General features: G+C 38.1%; 1 protein-coding gene across 6 annotated transcripts in view; it reads right to left on the bottom strand.

Moving 5' to 3' along the window:
* Positions 1 to 467: 467 nt before the first annotated feature.
* The window catches only part of EPS15 (epidermal growth factor receptor pathway substrate 15), a 131,831-nt gene continuing 112,191 nt past the window's right edge, over positions 468 to 20,107 (bottom strand). For 2 of the 6 annotated variants that reach the window (XM_070509950.1, XM_070509947.1), the window contains exons 22-25: positions 9,693 to 9,769; positions 8,179 to 8,341; positions 5,852 to 6,036; positions 468 to 2,851 (exon numbers count right to left, since the gene is read on the bottom strand). In XM_070509950.1, the coding sequence (XP_070366051.1) occupies positions 2,705 to 2,851; positions 5,852 to 6,036; positions 8,179 to 8,341; positions 9,693 to 9,769 (572 nt within the window). In that variant the 3' untranslated portion in view covers positions 468 to 2,704. Of the gene's footprint in view, positions 2,852 to 5,851; positions 6,037 to 7,255; positions 7,559 to 8,178; positions 8,342 to 9,692; positions 9,770 to 20,107 lie in introns of those variants that run through there. The other 4 variants (XM_070509951.1, XM_070509952.1, XM_070509948.1 and 1 more) reach the window with 3 other exon arrangements.

The raw sequence follows: 20,107 nt of genomic DNA, 5'->3' as shown, positions 1-20,107 counted from the left end.
ATGCTGAGGCGGTGTCCCACATGCCACAACTAGAAAGACCCACAACTAAAAGTACATAACTATGTGCTGGGGGGATTTGGGGAGAAAAAGGAAAAATAAAATCTTAAAAAAAAAAAAAAAAGGTAGGCCAGGAATTCAAACCCAGGATTGTATGAATTTTTTACACCTCAGTGCCCTCCTAAAGTCCATGTCACAAATCCTCATTCAACAAATAGATATGAAGCCACCTATGTTTCAGGCAATGTCTCTAGGCACACACATTTCCTATCTCTCTTTCACAAAAACAGGACATGATAACTAAAAATAATAGTTAACATTTATTATTTATTCCATACCAGGTACTGTCTCGAGGACTTTACACATACTAATCTGTGCTGATTGCATACCTGCCCGTCCTCGGACACAGCATGGATGTAACAGAGAGCCGTGTAAAACGCCATTTCAAATAGGATGTCTGGATAGTATGCTTTATTCTTACTTAAGTTTATTGTTCTCATAATTACAGGCTACAATTTAGAAGTTTGAAACATACGAGAAAATTCTATAAAGAGAGCCCAGATAAACCTGAACAAATATGTAGAAGAGGGTTAAAACTTCATGAGTAGTGCCACCTCGCTCTCAGGAATACTCATCTGTCCTTTTCAAGCACAGGCTCTGGAGCCAGAGTCAACAATGTAAAATATAACCACAAACGACTCCAAGACATTCATCCTACACAAATGAGCATGGAGATATGGATACATATATATTTATATAATATATACATACTTTAACATTATATTGGTCCACTGAGTATACGTATTTTAACAAAAGATAAGAATCTATGTAATCCAGTTAAACACACATAAGATTAGGGTACATTTATTACATTGAAAGTCAGTGTTTATAAGTTACAGATATTTAGTTCTTTCCAGAGTGTTTTTTTAATTAAAAAAAATATTTTAAAAGCATTTCAAACATCTGTTCATTTTCCCAGTGCAAACGAAGGTTGTTCAAGTCAACTTACCTTTTTCCTGAAGTGTAAGGGGAAGAAAAAAACCCAAAAACCACTACCTATCACAGCTCCCAACACTACCTTCTCAATCAACTTTTCCAACATATCTGTAGGTCACTGAATTAGTTTATCAAAATTAAAGCCTTGAGATTATAGTTCAGCCCTTGCTTCATATGTGTGACTTTCATGCTGAAATGTTTCGATTTATAAAAGTAGAAAAAAGTCAGCAGTGCAAGAAAGTGGTTTAAGTTTGTTTTGCACTGCAGCAGTCCAATTGTGTGTGGAGAGGAAAAAGCACCATTCCAAGATGAAATGAATCGGATATTTTGGAATTTATTCATAGGCGAGGCAATAAGTTACTCTGATTAACACAGATCAATACCACCTTGACCTGGTGACCACAAAGACTTTTAATTGGTTTTTAGGTGCATTTTTCTTTATAGAGTATTGAACACATTATCTAAGTCAGTGACTTATGTTAAAAAAAATTAAGATTACTCTACAATTTATAGCCTTCTTCACAGTCTATTTCAAATTCAGGTTGTCTGCTAGGTCAGTTTTACAGGAGACAGGTTTTTAACACACGAAGAGCTTGGATAAGGTGACAAGTCCCTTCTCTTCCAATTAAAAAAACAAGATTTTTCTTGTTAGCCTGCCAATTTTATCGGTGAAAAACATGAAGAGAATAAACTATTTTAAACCACAACGATGGACAAAAAGCAATAATATGATTTAATACATGTCACTTTTTTCATTTGTATTCAGTGAGTTTTTACATTTCAAGTAATAGAGCCTTCATTAAACAAAAAAAAATATATACAAAAAATTAAAGTACCTTCCAGTTCTAGCTTGCCAAAGTTTCTTCTGCAAAAGTACAAAAATAAACCTACCATCAACTAAAGAGGACAGTGCCAGAGCAGTGGCTGAATGGCTGCCATGTTAAGATTTTTGTCTACCTTATACCCATGGCTATATTTCAGGTGATAAATTTTCTCCACTGTCTAGCACTTAAAATTACGGAGAGGTATCTGTTTATCTAAAATTCTTTAAATCCAGAGAATTTTTTTTTAAATATATTTCACACATGAGGCTTTAACGTTTTTATTTAGGAAAAGATTGAATCTAAAGCTATAATGGTTCAATCTAAATTATATCTTTTCAATTTATGCAAAATACTTTTCTTTGTCTATAAAAAAAATTGAACAACATTTTGATTATAAGGAAATACAAACAAGCACTTTAAACTGGCCAATTTGCACTATCATAAAAGAAACAGGATGCTCTTTCCCTTCCCCTCCCTCAACCATTCAAATAGGGAGAATACTGCAAACTTTAAGAACCCCACTGGCTATCATCAGAGTAACTACAGAACACGGCTAAGCGTCTGAAACTATTTCTCTACATTCCAGAAGGCAGAAGCTGAGTGCTCTAGCTTTACAGGTAAAAGTAGCATAGGCAGGCAGAAGCTCACAGTAAATGCACACAAGAACGAGGGGCCTACGTGGAGTATGACTGGGTTACTGCTTTTACAAGGAAAAAAAAAAAGACAAATCTTAAATGGAGTAAAAACAAAAAACCAAACTTTTGTCACATTTACAGGAATCTCAAACCTTTTGTATTCCCATGCTCATAGGTAGTTTTGATATACACTGTAAATAGCTTCAGTATTCAGAAGAGTACTATGTGGCTGACAAAGGACGGGAGAACTCTTCACGCTTCCGATATCTCAGATTTGCTGAGTGCAATAGCCAGTTCTAAGTCTTCCTGTTCTTGCTGATTCAGCCGGGCAAGCCTCTGTTCCTCCTCTCTCTCACTTTCCCTTTTGGCCCATTCAATCATATCTTCCTCAGAGGGATACTGCCATTTAAAAGACAAATGGACGAATTAATGAACAAATTAATGAGTAAAACAAAGAGAAAGAAGGAAAAATACCTTTTACAAAAGGATATTAACAACTTGTTTCACATGAAGAACTCTGAGAACAGTCTTATTTGCTACTTGTTAAAATTTTTTTCTGAAAACACAGCCTTACTAGTTATTAAAACATGGTTTAAAAATTAATGTAGTGGACATACAGAAAATCTATAAAGCTAAATATTAAAATATTATTTAAAAAAAGTAGAAGGGGGCCAACCAGTGGTGTAGCGGTTTAGCTCACGTGCTGCGCTTCAGCAGCCCGGGGTTCGTAGGTTCGGATCCTGGGCTCAAACCTAGCACCACTTGTCAGGCCACGCTGTGGCATCATCCCCCATAAAACAGGGCAACACTGGCACAGATGTTAGCTCAGTGACAACTTTCCTCACACACACACAAAACAAAGTAGAAATACTTAAGGTGAATTAGGAGATTTAAAAAACAAGAGAGGGCTAGCCTCTTTATCTAATGCAAAACATTTACTACGTCAACTTTAGTCAGCATCCTCACATGAGAAATCATTTTCAACTAAACCTCATGGTGATTTCCTACCTTATCCTAGCCCTCCAGGTACAGGAAAAAGAATATGCTTATTTTGCTATATATAAAATAGGAATACTGGGTATACTAATATACTAAGCAAGATGTGTATCAAATCATTTCTTTAAAAATGCATTATAAAGACTGTGGCAGGCATTGAGAACTTTTCAACACAGTTTAAATAAAACCTCAACACGGGTAATTATTAGGTCAGGGAAATATTTTTATCCACTCCAAACGGCAACCTTGGCAGACACTAAATAAAAAAATTCTACTTGGTTTCAAGTCCTGTCATATAGAGGAATACCATAATAGGATGAAATGAAAGAAATTGTCAGGCTTTTTGAAATGGTAGCTTTTTTCCTAGGGAATTAGACGGCCTTTGAAATTATAATATTTAACAAATCTTTCATAATGAAAAAAGGAAGACATTCTTTTTCTTTCTTTTTTGAGAAAGATTAGCCCTGAGCTAACATCTGCTCCCAATCCTCCTCTTTTTGCTGGGGAAGGCTGGCCCTGAGTTAACATCCGTGACCATGTTCCTCCACTTTCTATGTGGGACGCCTACCACAGCATGGCTTGCCAAGCAGTGCCATGTCTGCACCCGGGATCCAAACCGGCGAACCCTGGGCCGCCGAGAAGAGGAACGTGCAAACTTAACCGCTGCGCCACCGGGCCCAAGAAGACATTCTTATTATGACCTGTTTTATATTATACTACATTGTGATTTTGGAGTATGAAATAAGCAAAAGTACCTCAGCTATTGTTCAAGACTCATTCCAACCAGGTTTTGACTTGCTGAAATCATATTTAGCATATTAAATACCACAAACTGCCAGAGGTTAGTTTATATTAAGAGGATTAAAATCTCCTAAAAAGAGCAATTCTGGATTCTCTGCTCGAAACAACTCAAATTCCATCTAACAAAAACTAAATCAGTATAATTCTGACAGTCCATTTTCTAATATTCAAAATATTGACTCCCATTCTGTTCCTTCACATTCAGAAAATAGCCACTCGAACTAAAAGGCACTGGAACTTAAGAGTACAGACTCAAAAGGTGGGTAGCTCAGCCTAATTCTGTCTGCCTTAGTTGCATGCAGATTACTGCCTACCTCCTTTCTAAGTGGAAATGGCCGCAGGGATAAAGTGACTGACTGTGTGACCCAATGCTACACTGAGGGAGACATCAGGCAGACTCAGGGTCACCTGGCCACCAGGTCTCCTATTTTCAAAACCATTTCAAGAGCTTAAGGCGATAAGTAGAGGGAAATTCCTTTGTTATAGGATAGGCAGTGATAATGAAGGTCATTTTGCCTGAAAAAAAAAAAAAAATCTGGGAAAATGAAACTTTGTTATCTACTCTAAGAATTCTATCTTTAAAAAAAAGCCTAGGGCCAGCCCTGGTGGCTTAGTGGTTAAATTCAGCATGCTCCACTTCAGTGGCCAGGGCTCTGCTGGCAGCTATGCTGTGCTGGCAGCCCACATACTAAAAAATAGAGGGAGATTGGCATGGATGTGAGCTCAGGGCCAATCTTCCTCAGCCACCCGCACCCCCCCCCCCAACAAAAAAAGGCGTTGTTTTTATCTGAATAAGGATGGACTATATATCATTATTTTATGTCCCTCCAGAGTGGTGCAAGTTTCTTGCCCAGCCTCCACAGTTTGTTGCCCCATTTCTGTGATCTTATAGGCCAGGCCCTGCCAATGCCGTTATCACAGCATCCTTCCATCATTTTTACTGGTCTACTTTAGTCAGCTCTGGGAGAATGCAGGGTAAATACGGAAGGCTAATGAATCAGAGCCCTCCAAATAATTACAGATTGTTGAGCTCTTGACAATTGTATTTATTTCATAAAACTGACATTTACATTTTAAAAATGCTATTATATAAAACCAGTGTTTTACTTTCTATTCAAAGGATCCCTGGCCCTATCCTCTCATAAAATAGCTGCTGACTGATCTTCAGAAATCATCAAAGTTTTATACACAAACATACATACACAGTTACAAATACACACACTCATTACTGGCAATATTTATTCAGTGGACAGACAGCAAGACTCTCTAATGGCCCATCATCCATAAAAATTTGCAAAATAATAACTTTCAGGATTTTATTTATATTGTGTACCAAGACTAAGAGAAGAGTTTGCAAAACAACTGGTATATATCACAAGAACTAAGACTACTAAACTCATTTGTGCAATGGAGTAATTTTATAACCATCAAAACAGAATCAAACAGAAGTTTTGGTTGGGAGAAGAATAAAGATCGTTTTTAGTATGTTGGTAAATTTAGTTGAAATGATGCAAATTTGGCAGACTCTGAAGTAATCTTTGAAAACTCTTCAAACCATAAATGGAAAGATTTTCCCCCAAACAGCCCACTCACAGTACTTACAGCACTGAAGTTAGCAAAATTGCTTGAGTCAGCCTCTTTACTGGTAGTGGTAGTAGTAGAAGTGAATGGATCGCAAAACATATCAGGATCTTTTTCTTTGGGGCTATCATTGCCTGGGAAAGGCTGAAATGGATCATTCAGTTTAAAGGGATCAGAAGAATCCAATTTGTTGATGGGTCTTTTCCCTGGATCAAAATCATTACAATTAACTCAATCAGCAAACATGGCAAACACAAACACACAAGAAGATGAACACAGGGAGCGTTAAAGAACTGGGGGTGAGGGATGCGGGTGAGTGCCCAAAACACATTCTTAATATGGTCTTAAACGGCCACACCAACAGTCTGACCTCAAATTTTTCAGACACGACCTCTCAAACACATTCTAGCTCTATGTAGCTAAATGAAAAAATAGCAAAGGGGGAGGAAATGGGCCAGGAATCATATTTGTTGCCCTAAGAGTAAACCTTTTCTTCCCCAAAGCGGCATGTTCCCCAGAAGAAAGAAAAGGATAAAACAGAAGAATGACAAAGAATAAAGATTGACATGGTCTCTGCTGTTATGACCTCTGCCTGATAGTCATCCACTAGTAGCAGTAAGGGCAAATGACCTTTGAAAATGCCAATATTCTTCAGATTTTTTTCTGGGTCTACATACCACACCTAGGAGCATGAAGTTAAAAATTACCTTGGCAAACCCCACCTACTTTTTGCCACCCACAATATTTCAAACTGAAGAAATAAAGAGAATGTATGGAGCCCAGAGGCTAAATCTTTTGGCTGCTGATAAACTGATCTTTGACCAAACAATAGCATTAACTCATCACCATTTTCAAACAAATTCTCTAATTTTAAAGTCTTAAACTTAGCACTTCTTGAAGAAAAGATAAGAATGTTAAAATGTCTTCAAATATATATATTTCCTAAAATGTGTTCCACTGGTAATAGCAACCATAACAAGAGATTCTTTCCATCACTGTAGCAGCTTACAAAAGATGTTCATATCTCAATGGATCCTAAAAAAATCCTCTGAAGGTAGGCAAAATTAGAATTTTTTCTAATTCTAGAAAACAGCTCAGACATATGAAATTACACTCAAAATCACAGAGCTACTCAGAAGATATTCAGAATTAGAACCCAGAGCACCCAGTCCAGTGCTCTCTCCAACAAACCATGCTTCTTTCCTTGATCTAGAATTTCTCTAGTGATATATACTTGCTTTGCTGAAGATTCTTAGATTTAGTTAAAGCACTAGTATATTATTTTACTTAGGATTTAAAAAATAACCTCACTATTGGCATCATACAAGTGTGAAACTTACATGAGCAAATTGAGTCATTTGTTTTTTAATATATTCTGACAACCTTACCCTCTAGCAATATATATGACAAATGCTACTTTTCCTAAAAAGATATAAATCACTTGTTTACCTGACTTTTCAATGGACAATTGAGTATTAAAAATTATACAGGTAATCCTTTAAGTCAAAAAAGAAAAAGATAATCTGCCCTAGAAATACCACAGGGAGACTATGAAAAGGCAAGAATAATCATCTCTAACTACCGTGGCTAAAAATTTACCAAGGTGATACGACATACGATTAAAACAACAATGTCCCAGATGTGTCTCCTCACACAACAGCCTAGCAGCACTGCAACCACTCAGGGGATGGCCTTTTGAGCCACTTATCATGAACTTTATTATCTTCACTAAAAACAAAACAAAAAAACAAAAATATTAAGAATTTGTTCCTGGACCTAAAAATCACTTTTATAAAATAAAGAAGTCTCCTATTAAGTGAGGTAAAATAACATTTTCCTTCAAGAAAAAATAAGACTTTCTTTTAAAGCACTATACTGCTGAATTCTGGATACCAAAAAGACCAGATATTCTCACATTAAAGGATTTAAAGAAGACTTCACATTTGGCAGAAAAAGAAGGGGACTTTGAATTAATCTTCTTATAGAAATTAATTAAAATATTAAAGTGCAGGAAACTGTTGTTCAAATGGTAATCAATGAGCTTCCAAAAAGCAAGAGATTTCATCGATACTTTCCTTTTTGCATTTATTGCCCCCCTAAAATAATTTAAAAAGCAATTAGCTCTTGCCAGAAAAGCAGTTCATGACAGTTATACATGCTGGCCTCTTAGGCACATGTCTCTTATTCTGTACTGAGGTCAGAAGAGACGACAGCAGCAGGCTTCTGCCATATTCTTTGACTTGTTTTGTTTAGGCCCTTAATTTAAGTCTATAAACAAGGCTCACACAATACTTTTCAGAAAGAAAAAAAGCCTCTAGTTGACTTAGGAAAGGTATCAACTCTCATACCAGGTGGTGGTGGGCAGGGTCTTGTTGGAGTTCCGATCTTTGGCGGCAGTGCTGGGGGTACGTCTTCACTTTTGTCCGATGTTTCCTCAAGCACATTTTTTGTAACGACCACAGTGCTGACAGAGCTCGACGTGGCTGAACTAAAAGGATCTTCATTGTTGACCTTTGTTTGAAAAGAAATGTTTATACATGGTTATATACATTACACCAACCAAACTGGATATGGTCACGTAGCATCTGCAAGAATGATCTTCAATATTATGCAGGTTTATTTATTTAAATTCTTAGAGTACTGACATTTCAGGGCTATTTTGCATTCATGGCCAAAAGGGAAAATTTTTAAAAAAAAATTGTTCTATATGAATAGTGATTATAACATCACTATTTATTAAGAGCAACAGATCATATGGAAACAAGCCAACTCTGGACTAAAGATTTGTTAAGCTTCAGGCAATATAAAACCACCTGAGGCCCACTGAATATCTAATCCAAACAATAATCAAAGAAAAAAATACTGATTTCACACTTCCCGATGCACTGAAATATAGGAAAGATTTAATACTAATGCCAAAGAAAATGGAATCTTGAAAAACATTAAAAACAACTTAAAAGTCAATTTTTTAAAGTACACTGATCCCATGGAATGATTAAGTCTTAATGCAAGTCTGAGGAGCGTGCCTTTCTAATAACTGGAGTAATGAAAGATTCATTTTTCTATAATGAATCAGATGTTACAATTTTAGCTCTATTTAGGTCAGTGTTTCTCTACAACAGCACTACTGACATTTTGAGGTAGACATAATTCTATGTTGTGGGGGCTGGACAGTGCATTGTAGAATGTGTAACAGCATCCCTGGTTTCTATCCACTAGATATGAATAGTCCCTCTCCAGAGTTGTGACAACCAAAAATGTTTCTAGACATTGTCAAAAGTTTCTTGGGGGCGGGAGTGGGGAGTGGGGTGGTAATACACCCAGTTGAGAACTAGTGATATGGACAATTTGACATATATTCTAATTTTACTCTTTTGCCTTGAATCAATCCTAGAGCTAAACTGGAAAATAGGTACTGGACATATAGCACTGGATTATACGTATAAATTACCTTAATACTAACCCTAACAGCCCCAGAACATAAAATCAAATAGGCAATGCAGAGGAGATGGACTGAATAACCAGATTTTACCAACTATTGACCCAGACAGTCAACAGGGGAAAAATGTAGTTCAACTGGAAGAAATGTGTTTAAAAAAGACAGAAGACTCTTAAAATGAAATTGTTGAGCAAACCTGTCAGTAGAAAATTTAATTACCTGTACCATCACCATTGTCTTCTTGTATAGAAAGATGTCCACTTAAACTACATCTTAGCTTCCATTTCTATCTAAAATCAACACTTGCTGTGACTCATTGGCATCAAGTCGCAATGTCTGTGAGAGGGTTATAGAATTGAAAGGAAGGACTGCCGCTTGGTGGAAACAGTATATTTTACCTTCCCATTAGTCACTGCAGATTACCTTTGACAATGTGCTGAAGTCAGCAAATCCATCTTCAAATGATTCACTTCCAAAAACAGAAGCAAAGGGGTCTGTGGCTAAAATGAGTACAGAAAATCAATGCAACGTGACAGAAAGACAACAAATTTCATGTCCTTTTCAGTTGGTAACATTCAGACAGATGAAAAATTTCTAATCCCAAATATTAGTTCCCCAACTTATGATCTAAGTCCACAAAGACAGTAAGCACACTGATACCCTACAAGATACATTCCTTTGTATAAATCAATTGATTAATGATTTAAGATCAAAAGCAGGTAAACTAACTCAAGGTAAAGGGTTTAAGCCTTTGGAATGCATGTCAAATAATACAGCTCCCAAGTGCTTAAACTATTTCTTTTTTTAAAAAAACTATTTCCAATAAAGACATCAAGAAGTAAAAGATAAGCAAAATACCACTAATTCCACATTTCACACTCATCCTTCAAGGCCCATTCTAAATGCTACCTCATCCACAAAGCCTGGAATGACATGAGTGTCTCACTCCCACAGCAAGAAGTGATTTCTCCCTTCTCTGTGGCACTGACCGCATTCTAGTTTGTACTACAGCTACCTGTGACTGATATCACTCCTATTGGTTGTAAGGTCCTTAAAAACAGGGAATAAGGCTTATTCAATGAAGAATGAAAGGACGAAAAACATTTGTTGACTATGTATCAAGTCGAAGAAAAGAAGATATAGTTCTTACCCTTGAAAAGCTCACAGTCTAGTGAGAGATATGAAACAAACAATAATAAAATAATCTTAAAATGAGCTATTAGGTATGAAAAATCTGTAAAAGGAATCACTAACTATCTGGGAGAATCAGGAAAAGTATCAAAGAAGCTATTGTATTTGAGCTAGGTCTTTTGAATAAGGAATAGAGTCTGCCAAATAGATGGAGGTAGGGGAGAGAAAGCTATTTCAGGCAGAAGGAACAGTAATTGTGAAAACAATTATCTAACCACTGCTCCACAGGCATGAGAAATTATCTGTTCCATCACAGTGCACTTACCAAATGGACTAACATTTTCGGCTGGAATGAACTGCTCTACTTTGATAGGCTTCACCTGTTCAGGCATAAGGGCTATCAATGAAGTCAAAGAATGTTTATAGGAATTGCTGCTTGATGTCAGAAAGTAGAGAGAAACAAAGGAAGGAGGAGAAACAGAGCTGCAAGACAGGGTAAGACAGAGCAAGTGGAGAGGCACAGAAAAATTGTCCTTGCTCTTCTTCAACTCTTTGTCCTTGTATCAAACGTTCTAGAACAAAAGTGTGCCCACCCACACATTTAATGTGTAAAGTATGCCTTTACCTCTAAAAATGGACCATGGGCATAAAGAGAAGAAGGGGAAGGAAGATATATATTATTTTTGTTTGTGTTGTCACCAAGACAACCACAGGTTGGGAGAAGCAGGTAAAAGGGGGTGGGTAGAAACACAAAAAAATCAATCCTTTAGGGATACACCAACAACTCTGAACCTGAGAGGGAGGGTGAAAGTCCAGAGTTACAAGAAATCCTGCAGCTTTAGCTACAAAAGATGTTTTACTACTACATATCTGCTGAGTCACAGCCTGGGGCCCAGCCTCGTCACGGGTGCTGTGTCAGGCTTTCCCTCCTTGCTCCTCCTCCACCTGTAATTCCCGAGCTGCAGCAGCTGAGGGACAGCCTCAGCAGGGTGCACACGCTCTCCTGATTGGTAGCAGGGTGATGAGGGAAAAGGACTTCGGCTCATTTCACTGGAGGGACTTAAAAATCTGCTTCATGCTTTTTCTCTGCCGTTGTCCCACAGCTTTTACAAGAAGTCATAACACGTGTGGCAATAACACTGAGTTAGGTGAGGTTTGACTGAAATATTGTGACGTGTATATTGTGAAAGCAATTAATAAAAAACATGACATTCGTATATGAAGAATATGTTACACGTTGCCTACTGGAGTTTTTCTACACTTCCTTCATCAGAATAAATGACCTGTTCTGTACTGGTCCAAACACTGGGGCATGTATCCTGGATGAATGACAAAGCACTTTTGCCCCAAATTGAGGAAAAAGACCTCAGCAAGAACTTTCTGAGATGTTGATCATGGTTGATATGAAACAGAGGCCTTTCCGGAAACTGGAAGGACTGAGTGTGAACTCGTTCAGATTGTGTATGAGACACCTGCTGAGGCGTTCCAGAAACACTTGGAGAGGAACTCAGCAGGTGGCTTTCTTCCTCTTGATGCTCACGGGAGCTATGGGCCAGCAGAATAAGGCTTTAAATGCAAATCTGACCTTGTTAGCACCCTCTTCTCCCCAAGAACAAAGGTAATGAACGTTTTGGAAAAATATATAAAAGCATAATAAAAAAATCATCTATAATCTCAATATCAGATATAACCCTCATTAATATCTTAGCATACTTCTTTAACAGCTTTTTTTCCTCACATATTTGAGATCATACTATGCCGATATGCTTTTTTGTGAGGTGTGAATGATAAAGCTACAGTTTAGGCATATCACTTTTTACCTCTTTACCCTGATTTAATTCACAGCATTCATCAGTATGTGATATATTATATATTTAATTATCTTTCCCATATAAGCTCTATAAAGATAGGAACTTTGTTTCGTTCACTACTGTATGCTTAAGGCCTAGAAGAAGGTCTGCCAAATAGGAGACGCTCAAACTTGTTGAAAATGCTGGGGGTTAGTCCAGGGGCATAGTGGTTAAGTTTACACGCTGTACTTGAGCAGCCCAGGGTTCACAGATTTGGATCCTGGGCACAGACCTAGCACTGCTTGTCAAGCCATGCTCCGGTGGCATGCCACATAAAATAGAGGAAGATTAGCACAGATGTGAGCTCAGCGACAATCGCAACAGATTTTTAGCTCAGGGCCAATTTTCCTCACCAAAAATTAAAAAAAAAAAAACCAAAAAACCAAAAAAAACCCCACCACACAAAAAAAATGGGGACGGGCCCCATAACTGAGTGGTTCAGTTTGCATACTCTGCTTTGGCGGCCCAGGGTTTTGCTGGTTCAGATCCCAGGCAGGGATCTAGCACCGCTCATTAAGCCATGCTGAAGCAGCATCCCATATAGCACAACTAGAAGGACGTATAACTAGAATATACAACTATGTACTGGGAGGCTTTGGGGAGAAGAAGAAAAAAAAGGGAAAATATTAAAAGAAAAAGGACAGAAACTGTGTATTTATTAAGGATCTTCCAAAAAGATATCATAACATTTCCTAGCACAAACACCTGACCAACAAGGAGTAAGGGAAACCAGTTTTAAAGCTCACAAATAATCTCCATAACACAGCTGTCTACCAAAGAATCCTGAGAGGAGGAAGAAATCTTTTTTGCCCCCAATGACCCATTCATGACCCATAAGAACCAAGCTCAAGCTCACAGAAAACTTTCAAGAGATACTGATAGATAATCTGAGGTGTAGATGTTGGTCATCAATAAACGATCCACTTTCTCAAGCTGGTCTCCAATTCACTCACTCACTCACTGACCCACTCATCCACTCAGGTTTACTAAGCATCTATTATGTCCAAGGCTAGGTACTGGGGATTTAGAGGGGAATAAGACACAACACCTACCTCCAAGGAACTCCTGATTTAACTGAGGGATATACACGTGCACAGTAAGTGTTAAGGTTCAAAGAGCAAAGGAGAAGCAACACCTAGGTTTATGAGGAAGAAGCAAAGAAGTCTTCACAAAAAAGGTTTCATTTTCTTTTACTTGTGGACAGAACGGAGGTGGGAGAAGAGGGAGACATACACACACTATACACAAATACAGTCATGAGCTACATAATGATGTTTCAGTAAGTGACAGACTGCGTATACGACAGTGGTCCCATGAGATTAGTACCATGTGGCCTAGGTGTGTAGTAGGCTATACCATCTAGTTTTGTGTAAGTAAACTCTATGATGTTCAGACAACAAAATGACCTAATGAGGCATTTCTCAGAATATAGCCCCTTTGTTAAGTGACACATGACTGTACACAAATACACACCTGCTCATGCACACACATTTTTTTCATTCAAACAGTTAAGTGGTGGGACTGGCTCGGTGGCACAGCAGTTAAGTTTGCGCACTCTGCTTCAGTGGCCTGGGGTTCGCTAGTCCGGGTCCTGGGCAGGGACCTATGCACCACCTATCAAGCTAAGCTGTGGCGGCGTCAAACATACAAAATAGAGGAAGATGGGCACAGATGTTAGCTCAGGGCCAGTCTTCCTCAGCAAAAAGAGAAAGTTTGGCAGCAGATGTTAGCTTGGAGCTAATCTTCCCCCCCACCAAAAAAAAAAAAGTTAAGTGGCCTTGAAGAGACAGTTATGGTCTGTGGTTTGCGGAAATGGAGAAAATTAGAGAAAAAACATGAAAGAAAGCAGAGGCTAAGAACGGTAAAATATATGAACATCTATGTGCTTAGCCTGAGTCATTGTCTATAAAAACAAAGACCTACTTTGTATTTTACTACTGCTGGTGTCAAAGATGCTCTGGGGAGGCCATGAGCTCCCTTCTACATCCTCAGGATGTTATAAAGCTTTGGTTCCAACAAATTGAACAACTTGGAAGAAATGGACAAATTCCTAGACTCCTACAATCTCCCCAAACTGAATCAGGAAGAAATGGAGAATCTGAATAGACCAATCACAAGTAAGGAAATAGAAACGGTAATCAAAAACCTCCCCAAAAACAAGAGTCCAGGACCAGACGGCTTCTCTGGAGAATTCTACCAAACATTCAAAGAAGACTTAATACCTATTCTCCTCAAACTGTTCCAGAAAATTGAGAAAGATGGAGAACTCCCTAACACATTCTATGAAGCCAACATCACTCTGATCCCCAAACCTGACAAGGACAACACAAAGAAGGAGAACTACAGGCCGATATCACTGATGAACATAGATGCAAAAATCCTCAACAAAATTTTGGCAAACCGATTACAGCAATACATCAAAAAGATTATACACCAGGATCAAGTGGGATTTATACCAGGGACACAGGGATGGTTCAACATCCGCAAGTCAATCAACGTGATACACTACATCAACAAAATGAAAAACAAAAACCACATGATCATCTCAATAGACGCAGAGAAAGCATTCGACAAGATCCAACACCCATTTATGATAAAAACCCTCAGTAAAATGGGTATAGAAGGAAAGTACCTCAACATAATAAAGGCCATATATGATAGACCCACAGCCAACATCATACTCAATGGACAAAAGCTGAAAACCATCCCTCTGAGGACAGGAACAAGACAAGGGTGCCCACTTTCACCACTCCTATTCAACATAGTACTGGAGGTGCTGGCCAGAGCAATTCGGCAGGAAAAAAAAATAAAAGGAATCCAAATAGGTAACGAAGAAGTAAAACTCGCGTTGTTTGCAGACGACATGATCTTATACATAGAAAACCCCAAAGAATCCACAGAAAAACTATTAGAAATAATCAACAACTACAGCAAAGTAGCAGGGTATAAAATTAACGTGCATAAATCAGTAGCATTTCTATACACTAACAATAAACTAACAGAAAAAGAACTCAAGAACTCTATCCCATTCACAATCGCAACGAAAAGAATAAAATACCTTGGGATAAACTTAACCAAGGAAGTGAAGGATCTATACAATGAAAACTACAAGACTTTCTTGAAAGAAATAGGCGATGACATAAAGAGATGGAAAAACATTCCTTGCACATGGATTGGAAGAATAAACATAGTTAAAATGTCCATACTACCTAAAGCAATATACAGATTCAATGCTATCCCAATCAGAATCCCAAGAACATTCTTCACAGAAATTGAACAAACAATCCTAAAATTCATATGGGGGAACAAAAGACCACGAATTGCTAAAGCAATCCTGAGCAAGAAAAACAAAGCCGGCGGAATCACAATCCCCGATTTCAAAACATACTACAAAGCTACAGTGATCAAAACAGCATGGTACTGGTACAAAAACAGGTCCACAGATCAATGGAACAGAATTGAAAGCCCAGAGATAAAACCACACATCTATGGACAGCTAATCTTCGACAAAGGAGCAGAAGGCCTACAATGGAGAAAAGAAAGTCTCTTCAACAAATGGTGCTGGGAAAACTGGACAGCCACATGCAAAAGATTGAAAATTGACCATTCTTTTTCACCACACACCAAAATAAACTCAAAATGGATCAAAGACCTAAAGATTAGGCCTGAGACAATAAGTCTTTTGGAAGAGAATATAGGCAGTACACTCTTTGACATCAGTTTCAAAAGAATCTTTTCGGACACTGTAACTCCTCAGTTGAGGGAAACAATAGAAAGAATAAACAAATGGGACTTCATCAGACTAAAGAGCTTCTTCAAGGCAAGGGAAAACAGAATTGAAACAAAAAAACAGCTCACTAATTGGGAAAAAATATTTACAAGCCACTTATCCGACAAAGGGTTAATCTCCATAATATACAAAGAACTCACACTGCTTAACAACAAAAAAACAAACAACCCGATCAAAAAATGGGCAGAGGACATGAACAGACATTTCTCAAAAGAAGATATGAATATGGCCAATAGACACATGAAAAGATGTTCATCATCGCTAATCATCAGGGAAATGCAAATCAAAACTACACTAAGATATCACCTTACCCCCGTTAGATTGGCAAAAACATCCAAAACCAAGAACGACAAATGTTGGAGAGGTTGTGGAGAAAGAGGAACCCTCATACACTGTTGGTGGGAATGCAAACTGGTACAGCCACTATGGAAAACAGTATGGAGATTTCTCAAAAAGTTAAAAATAGAAATACCCTATGACCCAGCCATCCCATTACTGGGTATCTATCCTAAGAACCTGATATCAGATATCTCAAGAGTCCGTTGCACCCCTATGTTCATCGCAGCATTATTTACAATAGCCAAGACGTGGAACCAGCCTACATGCCCAGAAACTGATGATTGGATAAAGAAGATGTGGTATATATACACAATGGAATACTACTCAGCCATAAAAAAAGACGAAATTGGCCCATTCACAACAATGTGGATGGACCTCGAGGGCATTATGTTAAGCGAAATAAGTCAGTCAGAGAAAGACGAACTCTATATGACTCCACTCATAGGTGGAAATTAGTATATTGAGAAGGAGATCTGATCGGTGGTTACCAGGGAAAAGGGGGGGTGGGGGGAGGGTACGGAGGGGGAAGTGGTGTACCCACAACATGACTAACAAAAATGTACAACTGAAATTTCACAAGCTTGTAATCCATCATAACATTAATAAAAAAAAAAAAAAAAAAGCTTTGGTTAAGAGCTGGAAAGATTGTGCACTTTCCGAGTCAGGCGTCAGTAAAATAGTCCATGTAAAAAATTTTCTGACACTGGAACTAATCTCATTTATAATGAAGTGGAAAAAGAACTTTTACAAAAGTCAAGACAAAAATCTCTCTCTGTATTGTCCCTATTTCACTTGGAACTAACAAAAAGTATACTACAAGTAACAGTTTGTGTTTGGAAACCATTAAATTAAAAAGTAGTAGTAGTAGTAATAATAATAGCAGCTACCATTTACTGTGACAGGAACCACAATAAATACTTTAACATACATTATCTCATTTAATCTACACAACAAACCATGAGGTATAATTATCAACCTCATTTTATAGTTTAGGAAACTGAGACTAACAAAACCTAAGGAACTACAACTTTATCTGAATAAGTTCAGGCAGTTAGACTCAAGCACCCACGTTCTAATCACGACAACCCCTCCCCTCTGCAGACTGTTTATGTTTGCAATCAATTCAAAGTCTTAGGACAATGTGGCAGACGTTGAGACAAATCATCGGTTCATTTCTTCAGCAGTGAATTGCTAAGTGTCTGCCATGTCCCAGAAGCTTGAGGGTAGAAGAGTAGGTATACAACCAAGATTCCCAGGTCTCTACTTGGGCAACTGAGTCGATGGTAGTACTATTAACAGAGATGGGACATCCAGAAGATGTCTAGTATGGTTTTATATTTCACAGGGTGGACAACTTTACTTTCAGACATATACCTGTGACACATTATGTAAAAGATCATCAAATGTATATACATATACAGGCGAGCCCCAGGGCCTAGTGGTTAAGTTCAAGGCACTCCACTTTGGCGGCCCAGGTTCAGTTTCCAGGCACAGACCTACACTACTCTATTAGTGGCCATGGTGTGCTGGCAGCTTACATACTAAAAAATAGAGGCCAAGAGTGGCATGGATGTTAGCTCAGGGCAAATCTTCCTCAGCAAACAAATATATATATACACACACACACACACACACACACATATAATATAAATAATATATATTAATAATATAGACTAAATAATATACATAATATATAAATGATAATAAAAATTATACACACATACACACATATCTGGAGCACAAGGCTAGTGACTTAGACGTGTGGTTAGTAAAACGATCAAATGTTAAGAAAGACAACTCTGGCAGTCATGTAGATGATGGACTGGGAGGTAAAGAGACTGGAGGCAATGTAGTACCATAGTCTGGGTAAAACATGATGAGGACCGAAACAAAGCTGAGCATAAGGAGGAAGAGACACAGTCCATTTGGGGATTAAAAAAACAGGACTTGGCAATTTATTGGAAGTGAGGAATGACAGAGAAGAAGTCAGGGATGATTGGTTCGAGGTCAGTAATAGTGTCATTAATACAGAAAGAACGTAGGAGGAGGTAAAGACTTGCTTTTCATTTTTTTCATACTATATTTTGAAGGAGAGACTAATTAGAAAAGATGATTACTTCAATTTTAAGCATTGTTAAGCATGACACCTAAAAGGAAATATCCAGCAGGTAACTTGAAGGTACTGGAGGCTCAGAAGAGAATTCAGGACTAGAGGACTAAATTGGAGTCATCAGGAAATAAGCTGTCGTTGAAGGCACAGAACTGGACAATGCCACCATAGTAAGTGTGTATTCTGAGAAGAGTAGAAGCACCAGGCTAAATACAAAACTAAAAAGATAACCTCTACTCTTCAGCTTTTCTCCAGGACACTGAGATTATTCTCTTGCTCCTGTTTTGAATAAAAGGAGACATCTGTCCCAGATACCTCCTGGGAGCAAGCCATCCTGAGGCAACAGAGACCAGCACAATACAGGGCAACAGGAAAATCTTTTAGAACACTAACTAGATGAGCAGTTCTCAAAGTGTGGTCCACGGACCCCAGAGGTCCCAAGGCCCTTTCAGGGAAGTCTGTAAGGTCAAAACTATTTTCAGAACATGAAGATGTTACTTATCTTTCTCACGGTCCTGAGCTCTGCAACAATTTTGCAAAAGCAGTGGTGGGGAAAACTGCTGATGCCTCAGGGGGAATCAAGGCGGTGGCACCAAACTGTCCTGGCTGGTAGCCACTCTAATTCTTCACCATCACAAACTTGCAGGGGGGAGAAAAAGGCCAATTGTAACTAAGAACGTTGGTCCTTGATGAATCAATAAAAATTATTAGTTTTAATAAATTGTGACGTTAGGTACACATCTTTTTAAAATTCTGAGCAACAAAATATGCATAAAGCAGTTCTGCTGAGTACCAAAAGATGGTTATCTGGAGGAAGAGCACTTGCATGATGATCTGAGAAACAAGTTGAACTAGCTGCTTTTTTCATGGAACACCATTTTCACTTGAAAAAAGTGACAGATAAACAAGGGTTATTCAGATTTGAGTATTTGGCAACATTTCCTCCAAAATAAAGAAAGTTGAGTCTATCACTTTAAGGAAAAAGATGTGATTAGAGACATAAATCAGCATACAGATGGTATGTAAAGCCACGAAACCAAATGAGATCCCCGAGGGAGCACAGACCGAGAAAAAAAGAGGTCCAGGGTCTAAAACTTAAAGCAACACAACATAAAGAAGTTGACGAAAAGCAGAAGTATCAGCAAAGGAGACACAAAGAATGGCCAAAGGGGTTGGTGGAAGATCAAGACCGCATCTGGATGTGGGTCCATCTATCACTACTTCTTGAACTTCGTAAAACAGCTTCCTCGCTCCATGTCTTGATTTCCTTGTCTGTACAATAACACCAATTATCTCACGCAGTTGCCGTGAGAACTAAATGAGACCAAGTATGTACGAGAAAATGGAGTGCTGGAACCATGCAACTGCTCAATAAGTGGCATCTATTATTATCATGATTAACAACAATAAATCTTAGCCCCCTCCCAGGCTACTATAGTCATTTATCCTACCACTTTATAGGACATGACCTGGGAACTGGAACTGAAAGAGAAGACTAACAAAGGCAATAGAAACTTTCTGCAGTAAGGCTGCAATCAACCACTTCAGCCTTAACTTGTCTATTTCTCTATCTATAAACAAGCTTTATCAACATGTCTGGGTTTTTTTTAAAGATTTT

The sequence above is a fragment of the Equus asinus genome, chromosome 5, assembly GCF_041296235.1.
Source record: "Equus asinus isolate D_3611 breed Donkey chromosome 5, EquAss-T2T_v2, whole genome shotgun sequence".
Classification (NCBI taxonomy): Eukaryota; Metazoa; Chordata; class Mammalia; order Perissodactyla; family Equidae; genus Equus; species Equus asinus.
This window is presented reverse-complemented; position numbering and strand designations above follow the sequence as displayed.